General features: G+C 41.8%; 1 protein-coding gene across 2 annotated transcripts; it reads left to right on the top strand.

Annotated features, from left to right (window-relative positions):
- The first annotated feature begins 519 nt into the window (after positions 1 to 519).
- LOC118417800 (kinesin-like protein KIFC3) lies at positions 520 to 12,937 on the top strand. Of its 2 annotated transcripts, none has more exons than XM_035823523.1 (19): positions 520 to 671; positions 1,864 to 1,972; positions 2,701 to 2,852; positions 3,232 to 3,424; positions 3,613 to 3,749; positions 3,894 to 3,998; positions 4,665 to 4,811; positions 5,333 to 5,527; positions 5,997 to 6,170; positions 6,769 to 6,894; positions 7,344 to 7,496; positions 7,966 to 8,077; positions 8,577 to 8,758; positions 9,350 to 9,454; positions 9,644 to 9,774; positions 10,348 to 10,595; positions 11,094 to 11,291; positions 11,793 to 11,974; positions 12,587 to 12,937. In XM_035823523.1, exons 1-19 carry the CDS (start codon positions 627 to 629, stop codon positions 12,692 to 12,694), a joined length of 2,802 nt encoding a protein of 933 aa, XP_035679416.1. In that variant the 5' UTR covers positions 520 to 626; the 3' UTR covers positions 12,695 to 12,937. The 2 variants fall into 2 exon arrangements, with proteins under 2 accessions (XP_035679416.1, XP_035679417.1); XM_035823524.1 differs by lacking the exon at positions 520 to 671 and adding an exon at positions 1,318 to 1,432.
- The last annotated feature ends 683 nt before the right edge of the window (positions 12,938 to 13,620 follow it).

The following is a 13,620-nucleotide window of genomic DNA, read 5'->3' as shown; positions in this document are numbered from 1 at the left end:
TATGAATATCTGATGTTTCGCATTAGCACTAGTAACAGTAAATTCTGTTTTTAGGCTTCTGAAGGTTTCTGGTAAGTCTAGATACGAATGTACATGCAGTCTTACAAAGGTACACAGTACCCATAGGTCCTTTTTAGTCTGTATTTCACCCACACTAGAGTGAGTCACCTTGTTAGTAGTAGTAGGGTGAAGTGCAGGTAGGAATGACAGAACAAACAGCAACATTCCTGTCAGCTGACTTCATCCATCCTGTACAACACCGTTTCTTTCTGTGTTGGCAAGGTTTTTTCATCATGTACAAATGTTTTAAGACAGACCATACCCCTGCAAGTGTCCTTCCATCAAAAGAGAAACACAAGACATTTTGTCTTTTTTTCTGAAAGTTTGTAATTTTTAAGATATATAGATTTGAAGGATGGATTTAACGGTGCTGTACATAGACAGTAGTTAAAGGTTAACCCTTTGATGTATGACTGACCATGACTTTCCTACTTCAAAGAATCAAACTAATTAGTGTTTAACTCCCTTCTTACCCAATAGGACACAACGCAGTAGCTGCGTGTGTGGGGGAGACTGACTTGTGGCAAACTGTGTGACAGTACGTACTGTAGTCACCTGAAGTGTTAATGCACCAGCCTGTAACTGTACCTGGACTGGACATGTCCTTCCTGGTAAGTACCACTTCTCTGGTGTCAGCTTGCACCACTTTGGCAATTTACAAAGTTAGTTTTATAGATGACATCATCAGTGAATGCAAAACCTCCTTGGTGAATGCAAGAGGGTGAAAAAAATGATTGTGAAGAATGTATCAGCCAACATTGCATGACAAGGTAAACCCACTTTTCCATTGAGACAATCAGATTCAATGTGAGTATAGATATTTGTTTGGCCTTGGAGATACTTTTCTTTTTGTGCCGTAAATGTTATGAAATGTATGTATGGCCATTGTCACTAAGTTCAGTTTCTTGAAAAAGGAATGTATTGAACAATGGAGGTTGACAGTTAAAATTTAGAGAAAGTAATGTATTCAACAAAGTGATGAGTACTCGCGCTAAATAGAATACAACCAAGCTACAGTATAACACAAAACATGGTTGGCTGGTTTTAACTGTAGTCAGGCATGTTGTTGTTTGATGCCTCACATGTGATGTTTAACACCACTGTTGCCTCACGTGAGAACTAGCTGCAAGGTAAGATTAAATGCTGTGAGATAACACAAGAGGGAACATGACCTATCATGGGCAGAAATAGCACACGGCAGGTCAGCCGTCCCGAATGTTTGCTCAGTGGCGGGTGTGCCAGGGCTACTGCAAATTTGCTATTGTAGCCAGCTAAAGTGAGATTTGGACTGGGTACAGGTGACAGTGGTTGTTGTTCAACTTCTGGGAGTGACCAGCAGGGTAAAATGGCCAAGAAACCTCCACCAAAGCAGGTAGAATGTTCACAGTTGTATCAGGCAATATGGAGAATGTATCATTTTGCTGTGATTGATGTCAAAAAAGTGTCCTCTTTTTTTCTTTGTTGAATGAAAATGAAAGCATTGTCTCGTCTTTTGGATCCTGTGGGTTGATTATGACTGTGAATGTGAAGATGTTAGTCAATCTTTCAAATTTTTAGCCCACTGGTTTCATATCATTCTGTAACTGTGTGTAACAGTGTTAGATGTTAGTTATATTACCTGCCAAACTGCTGATATGTCTGACAGTCATTTAACATCTTTTTCTTTCACAAATTTGGTACAGATTAGGAGGTTTTTAAGAATACTTAATAATTCTTTCCCAGTTGTGAGCACCTAGGTTGAAATCCTGTGTTGAAATCCTACCCCAGACCTGTAGAGTTGAACTTTGTTTTGTTCCCTTCTAGCGACAAGAGCCGGTCTTCAAGACCCCCATGACTTTCAGCCCTCGGAACACGGGTCAAAGGGCGACCCCGTCCCGCCAGGAGCTTTGGAAGCAGGAGTTGGGGCTGGATGGTGAGGCCTGATGGACTTTTCTTTACTTAGTCCATGTTGATTGGATTATATGGATGACATCCTAATATAGTAGGGGAATCCCCAAATTGGTGCGAGCGTGCAAATAAAAATAGTAAAGTTTGGCCAAAAAAATCTAAGTGGTCTGGAAGGCTGAACAAATAAAAAAACAGTATTGAATACCCAACAATAGATTATTAATTTTTGTTTTCACAGTATTCTTCTTTGATCTTTGAATTGACGTTGACATTAGTTTATGTTTCCCGATATATTTTTCTTTTAATCTATGGCACGTATTTGCTTCTTTGACAGCTGGTTTGTACGATTCAAAGCATGGTGGAAAACTCTTTTTTATTTATTTTTGGAAACGGACAAAAATTGATGCACGCACGGATGTCATCGATATAATCAAATCAACATGGCCTTACTTAGTCCATGCCGATAGTTTCTGTTATCAGTAAGAATGTTGGAACATAAACATTAAAACGTATGAGGAAAGAAGCAAGTGAATTTACTGTATGGTAGGCCAAAGTTTTTATCTTGTATCTGTTTTCTTTGAGAAATTATTACTTTCACATGTCAGAGAAGTAAGAAATGTATGAGCCTCAACAATTCATGCAAAAGTCCTTTCCCTAACCTTGCACACACCATTTAATGTTTTGTGAATGTCTGAACTTACATTGATTTACAATCATTACAATCACGTGGTATATATATGATTTAAATTGCAGCTCTGTCAGACGAGGATGGACACCTGTCGAGTGACGAGGAGGGTATGTTGGCGGGGGAGGGGGGCAGCTGTACCCTGGTGGAGTACCAGGCACTACAGAAGGAGCTCACGGAGCGAAACCAGCAGAGAGATGACCTACTCTTTAAAGTCAAGGTCAGTCAGACACTGTTTGATCTTGGACCGGTCTGAAAAAAGGGACCTGCAAAAAATCAGTGGACCGGATGTTGGACTGATTTGAAAATGAACAAGTAGTTGTTTTTACAAAGTTTCCACAGTCAAACTGGGCCTAAAATAGAGGCCGCAGTGTTGATTACATGAAGATGCAAGAGACGTCCACCTAACAGAATCCTTTGTTAGTGAAATGGACATCTATTGTTTTGAGTATAATAAGTTCACAGATAATTAGGTCCAAGTTCATTTCCAGACCTGGACTTGGACTGTACCTGTACCAGAATTTCCTGTACTTGTACCCACCCCTAATTGGCAATGTTTGAAGACTAGGTTTAAGAAGATATATTTCTTCTCCCTACAGTCATTACAAGACAAGAACAAACAGTACAAGTCCCGTCTTGGCAAGGAGGAAGAGAACAAGAAGCAGCAGATCAAGATCATGCGGAAGACACACGACCACAATCTGCAGGAGAAACAGAACCTCATCAACAATCTGCAAGATGTCATTGATGAGCAGGAGACACGGATCTTCGAGATGGAGGCAGAAAAGAGAGGTAGGTGTTTGTTGATCAATTGAACATGGTTTGGGATGATGGCCTGGCTGTGTTTGCAAATTAGGCTGAATTACGTCCCTTTCGAACGACGTTGCAGCTTCAACCACAGAATCCTAAATGTTATGGGTAATAAATTGAACCACTCTAAACACCTCAAGTTGAACTCAAACATCTTTATACACTTTCAGGTCAGACCGTTACTCGCACTAAGAAGCCGTCCTCAGGGATCCAAAAGCTTGTGGAACAGATAAACAGGCTACAGGTGGAGAGGGGCAGTCTACAGGAGCAGCTACTGACTACACAGCTCAACCTGGAGCAGGCTAAGGTAAGGCTTATAGAGGGTGAATTTTTTCCGTACCATGTATTTCTGTATACATGTCTAGATCTTACATTGAGAATAATGAAAAGAAGGCCTGGAGAAAAAAAAAGTGTCCTGATTTGAACTCAACAGTATCATATGTTCCTTCAGTTGGATGCTGCAGAGGGGCAGAAGTTCCTGCAGGAGAAACTACAAGACCAGGAGAAGAAACGGCATCAGGCAGAGAATGATCTCATCAGGATGAGGAGTGAACAGGTGAGCATGAACCTTCTAAACCTGCAGTTACTTTTGCTGTTTTTGGTACATTTTGTACGAGTTGTTTGTTGGTAATCTCCAGGCAGATCTACCCATGGCATAAGTAGTTCAGCTGGCCAAGGAGCCTGAGCCACACTGGATCTGTCATCACTGAAACAGGGAGGAGCACGTCTATTCAGTAATGGTGTTACTGCTCCTCCTGTGGCCATACTAGCAACAAGAAGAAGATTTGTGGTGTTAATGCTTGTACGATCAATTTATGTCTTTTATTGAGACAAATTCAGTGACCCATGTACATCCCTGTAGAATGTTTCCGCCAAACAGGAAAGAGGGCAATTAACACCTACTTGGCAATCACAACATTATTGAAGTCCTCCTTGGCCAGCTAAACTCTTTATACCACCAGTAGATCTGCCTGGAGATTATTTGTTGGGACAACCTTGCTTTCGATCATGACTGTCCCCAAAGGGGAGATGAGAATCTAAATGTTTGCTCTAATACAGTTCAGTCTCAGAATCTTGGGGCAATATTCCAGCCTTCACCAACACAGCAGACATAACTTCTGTTTTATAGCCTAAGAAGTCATTGAAACGAATCATTCCTTGGATACCTGTAATTCAGTAACTTCAGTTGTCAATTTCTTGTTGTCAATTCTTGTTTACCCAGGGTGCCACAGACCACGAGAAACAGGTCCAGAAATTGGAGATCGCAAACGAGAGGCTCCAGCGAGAGGTGAACGACCTGAGGAGTCGAGTTCACAACCTGAGTCTGGAGGAGAAGTCTCCCAGTAAGGTGGACAGGAGCGAGCTCACTGTAAGCACCAGCAAGTCTTGTCAATCAATCCAAGTTTGAAAAGTTTGTCTGACTTAAGTTTAGATTTCAGTCTTGAAATCAGGCTTGTAGGTAGGATTTTATTACAGGGGATCAAATTTCTTTGAGTCATGGCAAGTGATATAGGTGCGGGTACTGTCGAAGCGTATACACCTTCCATGCATGGTGCCGAGTTTTAGAGAATTTTAAGTAAAGATGGTGCATTCTAAGGTATCCTGAGAGAGGTCACAGTTGAAGACTATGACCACAAGTGACCTAGTAGCATCCCTGGTCAATAAGAATTTTGATGCCTGTCGTAGCATCTGTGCCCCAGTGTAAGGGTGTCTATTGCGTCCTATTTATTATTGTTACATGCCTGGCTAAAAGCCTGCTTGAAATTCCATCATATTATGGTTTCAGGCATGTAAGTGTACTGACTATACTAAAATTATTATCACTCATTGTCTAAAACTAAACCTTATCATGTCTTACTGACCACATCTGCCCTTTTCATGTTCCTACAGAAACTAGAAACAGCCAATGACAAGCTGCAGAATAAGATACTCCGCCTGGAGACTGAGCTCGCCATCCAGGCCAAGAAAATGGCAGAGACACGAGACCACCAGCAGAGCGGGAAGGACCGCGAGATTCAGACGCTCGAGCGCCAGATCCGCGAGAAAACTCTGGAGATCAATAAGCTGAAGGCCCAGCCTCCACAGGTGAGAACTAGTTTTACTGTATAAAGAGACTCTTTTTACACAACCACAACTTTACTTTCATCAACGTTTCGGTTACTGTCTGTCACCTTCAGGGCAATTCTGAATGGTTCACGTTGTACCGCAACAATAGGTGTCACTGCTTACAGTGTGAACCAGTCAGAATTGCCCCGAGGAAGGTGACAGACGGTCACGAAATATTGGTAAGAATAAAGCAATGGTTGTGTAAAAAGAGTCGCTTTATTCAGTGACATACCAACCTGATGTTTTACTGTGTTTCCCTGCCTATAAGGGAAACCATTCTGTATTGATTGTGTTCACTGCTCTTGTTTGTCTCCATTGGATGTGAAGTCATTCCAAGAGGTCAGTATTTCCATGTAAATTGCGCACATTGTAAAATAGTCAAAACTTTGCCATTACTACTAGATGTTGGTACATTGTGATACCCAATACTACACCCCTCCCCACCCAGATCGTGAAGCAGACTGTAGAAGTTGAATCACAACACAGCAAGCAGCACCTGGAACAGCTGAACAGACAGCTGCGACAGCTGCAGGCACAACTCGACACACAGAAGAGTGAGAACAGCAACCTCCAGGTGCAGCTTGGCAGCTGTAGGGAGGCGGAGAAGGCTGCCATGGAAAAGGTTTGTTCCTCTGCACAGACAGCACAAGCTGAACATTAGTTGTTATGTTTTCCCAAAGGAGAAAACATATCGTTTTGGTTGTTGTATTCTTTTTCTTTCTTCCTCCTAGCAGAATAGGTTTATGGAAAAGGCTAGGCTGTGCACCAGGCCTGGTTACCTGGGCTGTCTAGCAATACTGGCTATCATGACATGCTACTAAGATACCCCCAGTCATAACTCCAATTCTTTTTTCACTCACACACACTACTTTGGGGTGAGCCGAATGGTATAGTATTGTATGCAAGTAGCTTGACACAAGGCTAGAGGGAAAACATTCTGCATTTTTTTTAAATGATGCCTTTCTAGTTTGACTTTCATTTTGTATTAGCCAATGGTTAATAATTGCATGTCCGTCTTATTTTTTTACCGGCATAAGAGGCCATCAGTGTTTTTGAATTTTTCCTTTGTAATATGCCATTCCCTGACAGTGTGTCCAGAAAGCTGCTTTCTTTCGATTCTTTCTTACTCTACCCAGCCCCAGTTTTACTTTCCATTGCAATGTAGCCTGCTGTGTACCCAAGGTGAAATGGAGAGTCATTTGTTGTGTGTTGTTTTCTAGCTGAACTCCTATGAAGATGAGATGGAGGTTGTGAGGTCAGAGTTGACAGCAGAGGTCAGCCAGCTCAGACGGGCCAATCAGAACGCTGTACAGCAGGCAAAGAAGGAGGTCGAGGTCAAGACAAAGGTCAGTTTCAGGTCATAAGGTCACATGCCTTTTTTTCTCCTTAAACTTTTTCAAAAGCAGTGGGCTCCCAAATACGCATCTGGGACATATTCTGACTACAATGTATTTTTGTAAGTTGATTTAAAAGTTAAGTCCTTCCCGCACCAGATGGTGTATACGACTGCCCCATCTCCATTTCAGTAACCTTGGACCACACAGATTTGTGCAATCACTACAGCAGGGGACTAGTCCACTGGTAGTGATGTGTATTCAACTACCATACTCTCTTCTAAATGCTAGGTGCTAAGCAGAGAAGGTAGCATGTACCATTTTTAAAGTCTTGGGTTGGTTGGGTATGACTCGGCCGGGGATCAACTCACGACCCAGCAACTGCAAGGTGAACACTTTACCCACTCGGCCATTGCACTATGACATTTTTGTAAACACCTCTTTTATTCCCCATTTTACAGACCCTGACAGGCAAGGTGACCTCCATGCAGCAGTCCCTGTGTCAGGTGCGCCCTCTGGTGAGTGAACTGCTGAAGGACTACTCAGCACTGAAGAAGGAGGCACACATGTTCCCCATGAAGCTACAGGCTTCCGTCCGACAGGTGCAGAGGGAGGTGGGTACATGTCATATACACCCCTCAAACCGTTGTAATGGTTCCAGGTTTATGGGTAAAGTGTCCTATCTCGGCAGAACCAGTGAAAGCTGGCATGCATTAGGAAGCCAGGGTGTGGATCAGATGATAAAAACTCGTAGAAAACAGAAAAAAGTTTCACATTTAACTTCAGCATACTGTAATTCCTGAACGTTTCAATGTACATGTATTTTTCACGGTTTTCACGGTGATGACTGTAACATGAACTTATCACTACTGATAACAAATAATACATGCAACTTTTTTAATGTCCACCTGCCACCACAGTGAACATGTAGTTCTGAGAACAAGTTAAATTTTTTCAGACCGTGAAAGTTTGGTACCGAGAAGACAAAGTGAATTACAGTAGCAACAGTTCATCCATCTGCTTGAAGTCTGTTTGTAAAGCTGGCCCTGTGTTTACGTATTTGTCCTTGAAATTTCTTGACAGATCTGTAAGTCCATCAGCGACATCTCACAGACCAACCAGGACCTTGTGAGAAAATACAGACATGAGATGAAGCTGCGGAAAAAGTATCACAATGAGTTGGTGGAACTGAAAGGTGAGGAACCTTTTGTATGTGGAAGGTTAACATAAATGACATAAATGGGTGATATAAGCTTATGTAGGTGGTTGTTTGCTGGATTGTTGAATTTAACATAAAACCAATATTACACCAACAGGGCTGAAAATACTGGTTGCATGTGCATCTTGGTGTACCCCAAATTTAAGCTGTGCACCCAATTTTTCTGTGGGTGTAAAATATTTTTGTAGGCTTATTTATGTAAAGATATCAAAGTATACTGATATAAGCTTTTTTTTACATCTAAGTGTTAGAAAGGTAATAGAATGCCATAGTACTTCTTTAAGAATCTGATGCTGGAATTTAGCTTCATCAAAATTTTGACACCCCAAAACTCCACGCTGACATTCTACTTTATTTCATATGGTGCATCCGGAAATGTTTTGGTGCGCCCAATTTTTTAGCTTGGGTGCACCAGTGCGCCTAATCCCAAAAATGAATTTCGAGCCCTGACCAGTGTTGCTGAAAAATTCCTCAGGAAATATCCGTGTGTTGTGTCGTGTCCGGCCCGTGATCCGTGAGGATGGGGAGGGGCCATCGGCCCGACAGGTGGTGACCTTCGACCAGGAGGATGACGGCATTGTGAACTGCCTACACAAGGGCCGCTGGCAAACCTTCGAACTGGACAGAGTCTTCACACAGCAATCCACACAGGAAGAGGTATGATCACAGGAAAGATATCACACAACAGGGTTGGACAAGTTTTCAAAATTCACTTTTCCTATTGGGCAAGTACATAGAAATTCACTTGCCCAAACCAACTATTCATTTGCCCGAAATTTAAATTTTGAATGGCATTTTTCTATGTATGTTCAGTTTAAGCAATGGAAGTCTTTTATCATTGGCTAAATTTTTTGTGTTCACCAAAGCTTGATGCCATGACTATGAAAATTAACAAGTATATCAAAATCTCACTCATGGAAAATCTTGCTTGCCCGATTGGACAAGTGGGATAGGACATGCGCTTGCCCGATTGTCACTTTCACTTGACCGGGATAATTGGTCTAATGGACTTGTCCAAGCCTGAAGTTTAGAAAGGATAGGAACAAACAGATGTCCTCTTATTAACGTAGCCTATGTTGCAATATCCCTTGTTGTTAGGGGGCATATTGAGCCTCCTTCAGGGGCCTGACTAGTGAAAGTGCTCCTATAAGCTTGATTTAGTCAGGCTACATGAAGAGTTAGTTCTAAGGGATGACTTCATCAACATTTGTCAGTGTTAAATGATATATGATGTCTTCTCTTTCTCAGGTGTTCGAGGAAGTACGATCGCTGGTGGTGTCCTGTCTGGACGGGTACAACATCTGTATCTTTGCCTATGGGCAAACGGGCTCTGGCAAGACGTACACTATGGAGGTAAGATTGGGGAAGGGAGGGAGTAAAGATCTAAGATTTGAGACAGACAAGATGCCAAGTGAAAGCAAGAAAGAAGTATACACGAGGTTGGAATACATCATTACACAATGTATGTCTCATTGATGCATACTCTAATTTTAAATGTCATGTACAGCGAACAACACTCTAAAATAATGCTGTTAATTACAGGGTCCACCATCTAGCCGTGGTATCAACCAGCGCGCCCTTGGTGAGCTTTTCCAGATCGTCGAGGAAGGCAACAAGGATTGGAGCTACTCAATAACTGTCAATGTTATTGAGATCTATAACGAGATGGTCAGGTATGTGGGCTGTAGTTGTTTCTGTAACAAGTACATAGTTGGTCACCCTTTGCCTTTAAAGACATTGATGTCAAAATCTTTAAATTCATATATCCCAGAAATTGTAGATGTTATGACAGAAATGAATATTCTTTATCATCTGTATATGTTTAGAATCTACAAAGAGATGGTCAGGTATGTGTGCTGTAGTTGTTTCTGTAACAGCTATGTAGTTGGTCACCTTGTATCTTAAAAGACATTGATCTTCAAAATCTTTAAAATCAAACTCATCAAAATCTTATGTGTGTCAGGTATGTGTGTGCTGTAGTTGTTTCTGTAACAGCTACATAGTTGGTTACTCTTTGTCTTAAAAGACATTGATGTCAAAATCTTCAAAGTCATATATCCCAGAAACTAAAATTTATGATAACAGAAGTGAAAATTCTTTCAGAGAAAGTTTCTCATCTGTATATGCTTGGAATCAACAATGAGATGGTCCGGTATGTTTGCTGTGGTTGTTTCTTTCTGAAAGCAGATCATTTGGCTATGTCACATCCTGTGAAAACTTGAGTCCTTTGCCCTTTGATTTCCCAGGGACCTTTTGGGAAGTGACCCCACGGAAAAGCTGGACATCAAGCTTCACAACGAGGGTGGCCTGCACGTCCCCGGGCTGACCTACACACAGGTGGACTGTCTGGATGATGTAAACGATGTGTTCCAGGTGGCCATCAACAACAGGGCCACGGCTTGTACCAACATGAATGAACACAGCTCACGCTCACACGCACTGCTCATTGTGACAGTGGAGGGCACTAATATAACTACAGGGGCCAAAATCATTGGTATGGGCATTCTTCTACTGCATTTCATTTGTTGTGTGCCATGTTTTTGCTGAGCTAAAGTAATTGGTACAGGCATTCTCTTACTACATTTCATTTGTTGTGTGCCATGTTATTGCTAAGCTCACTCCCAATATACAACATATTATTCTTATTGAATCATTCGTGTATCCTGCCTTTATGTCCTGCTTGTCTATCTTTGTGTTGTATTGACTTCTAAGGAAAACATGTATCAAACAAGTGCAGACAATTTTCCAAAGCAAGCTTCTGGTTCAGAATTATCTCTCAATCAAAACATAACCTTCTGGCAAAGGGAATGAAATCCTGAGTATTCAACTAAATGGTAAGTTGTAATATTTGATAAGAGGTACAATGGATTCCAGCTGTTTTTGGCATAGCAAAGGACCTAAATCTGCAGCATTTCTGATGTTAAAAAGTTCTGCCTGAGGTTTCTGAAAGTTTTTTTTATTAAAAAATCAATGTTGAATGCTCAATTTTTAGGTAAGCTGAACCTGGTGGATCTGGCTGGTTCAGAACGTGTCCACAAGTCTCAGGCGGCAGGCGACCGTCTAAAGGAGGCACAGAACATCAACAAGTCGCTGTCTGCCCTGGGTGACGTCATCCACTCCCTGCGCAGCAAACAGCCTCACGTGCCCTACAGGAACTCCAAACTCACCTACCTGCTACAGGAGTCACTAGGTGGGTACTGCACAAAAATGCATTTAAGTTCGCGGGGTTTTAATTTTGCGGTAGTGTGGAAAAGGACTTTTGCGGTGGTTGTAAGTTTGCAGAAGCACCGTGCACTGTTACAGTAGTCTCCTTAATATGTACTGCCAGTGAAGTGGCAACCGCGAACATTAAACCCTTGCAAACATTTCTGCATTTACAGTAATTGGCACTGAACCGGGGGAAAACATCAACAAAAACATCAGTGCAATGCAATCAGTGAGAACTTTTGTGGGGAGGGGGGTGCACTCATAGAAAAATCTCACTACCACTACTACTAGTGGGGTAGCAAATGTGCTTGTCCAATCAGCACTTCCTGTCTGGAACAATCTATTGGAATTGTCCAACCATCATAATCATACAACAAATGTGACTGGACACAAGTTTTACTAAATCGATGTATCTTTATTTTCACATATGTTTTGAAAATGAATGTCTGCATGAACTATGTTTGTTTCTCTCTAAAACACACAGGTGGAGACAGCAAGACGCTTATGGTTGTCCAGGTTGCCCCAGTCGAGAAGAATGTCGCAGAAACGTTGGCCAGTCTGAACTTCGCGCAGCGCGTGAGAACCGTAGAACTCGGCCAGGCCACGCAGAAAACGGAGACAGCTGAGATGGCCCAGCTGAAGGAGCGGCTCGGGCAGCTGGAACAGGTGAGAGGCAGACAAGACTGGAACAGAGCCTCTTCAGGTGTCTTTCTATCTGAAGAGAAATATAACTGTTTTATGTGTTTTGTTTGTAGCTGTTAAGCTGTGCACACAAACACATAAACACCAGCACACATATGCAAGCACAGATTCTCAGTCAGGCCTGCCAAAGATAATATACTGTAAATGCATTTAGGTTTGCAGGGATTTAATTTCACGGTAGCGGGAAAAAGAAATTTTTGCGGAGGTTTTAAGTTCGCGGTAGCACCATGCACTGTAGTCTCTTACTGCCATGGAAAAATGTCAAACATGAAAACACCACAGACATTAAACCACCGCGACAGTTTCTGCATTTACAGTACATCTTTTCCAATGGGATGAAGTACCAAATTTGGCCATATTATAGGAACATCAAGAAAGTAAAGAAGCAATGGATTTCATATGCATATTGTACTAACTTGATCTAGTGACTCTCAGTAGTGGTATGGCCATTTTGTAGGTAGCCTAGGGTAAATTTAACAGAATCAGAACAGAATTTTTGACCAGTAGAACAGAGGATCCTGTACATCTAGGTCCTTTTACGTCCCCAGTCAGCTCTTTTATTTCTCCCCGCCTCAGGACCCCACCTCGCCGTATTTCCAGTCTCCTGGACGGAATGGGCGCACACCCCGCGGAACACCCACCGGCACGACATCGCGGTTACCCACCTCCAAGAGAAGGCTGTAGTCCTGGCGCCCTGAGCTGATTGTCTACGCCCTACGCCCTACACGTCTTCTTCTAGAGGCATATCTTGTGGATTTTCTTATCGTGTATAGTAAATGTATATGATGATGATGTATAGTGAAAGGTCTGCAATTTTGTCATGTTCAGATCCCATCTGCTTTGTCTGTTGTTTCTCTGCCTCTCATGACGGAGACTAAGGTATTAATGTTTTGTAGCACTGTGGAATGCTGATTTTGTATTAACTATATCAGGGCTCGAAATACTGGGTGCATGTGCACCCAGGTGCACCCAATATTGGAAATGTGCACCCAATCTTTTTCTGTGGGTGCACAGGGTGCACCCAAATATTTTCTAAGGTTTGTGTATGTAAAGATATCAAAGTATACTAGTATACATCATATTCTTGACATCTAAGTGTTAGAAAGATAATAAAAATGTCTATCATGGTACTTGTTTAAGAATTTGATAGCTTGTTACTAAGTTTTATTACTAGGTTATTACTTGGTGCACCCAAAAATTTTTTGGTGCACCCAATTTCTTAAGCTGGGTGCACCAGTGCACCTAATCCCCAAAATGAATTTCGAGCCCTGCTATATGCAATGAATGTTGATGAATTTTAGACATCCAGGTAATAAGATATGCCAAATAGTAATCAGTGATTTTGGAAACAGTCAGACCTTTTGTCAGTGTCAGTGACGAAAGGTAGTGGATTCTGCCTGAAAGGTCTGACCATTTCCAAAATCATATCCAGTTGCTTGAGTGATTGCTATTTGGCGTATTAGCAATAAATCTCTTTGAATGTGTTATGGCTATTTTGTAATATTGCCTTCATATTATTTCATCTTCATTATGAAAATAAACTTCATTCTTTAAAAGAAGAGTCTATTACTTGTATTTTGCAGTTGTCTTGCCATGTCTAGGGTTTTTTT

The sequence above is a fragment of the Branchiostoma floridae genome, chromosome 6 (genome assembly GCF_000003815.2).
Source record: "Branchiostoma floridae strain S238N-H82 chromosome 6, Bfl_VNyyK, whole genome shotgun sequence".
NCBI classification, from domain to species: Eukaryota; Metazoa; Chordata; class Leptocardii; order Amphioxiformes; family Branchiostomatidae; genus Branchiostoma; species Branchiostoma floridae.
Note: the sequence above shows the minus strand (reverse complement) of the source record. Positions and strands in the feature narration are given on the sequence as shown.

Excerpts from the sequence above, each read along its gene's own strand:
- LOC118417800 (XM_035823523.1), top strand. The coding sequence starts at position 627 with ATGCACCAGCCTGTAACTGTACCTGGACTGGACATGTCCTTCCTG. Across the intron at positions 3,750-3,893 it reads TCAACCTGGAGCAGGCTAAG|TTGGATGCTGCAGAGGGGCA; the intron begins GTAAGGCTTATA and ends ATGTTCCTTCAG. Across the intron at positions 9,775-10,347 it reads ATCTATAACGAGATGGTCAG|GGACCTTTTGGGAAGTGACC; the intron begins GTATGTGGGCTG and ends TTGATTTCCCAG.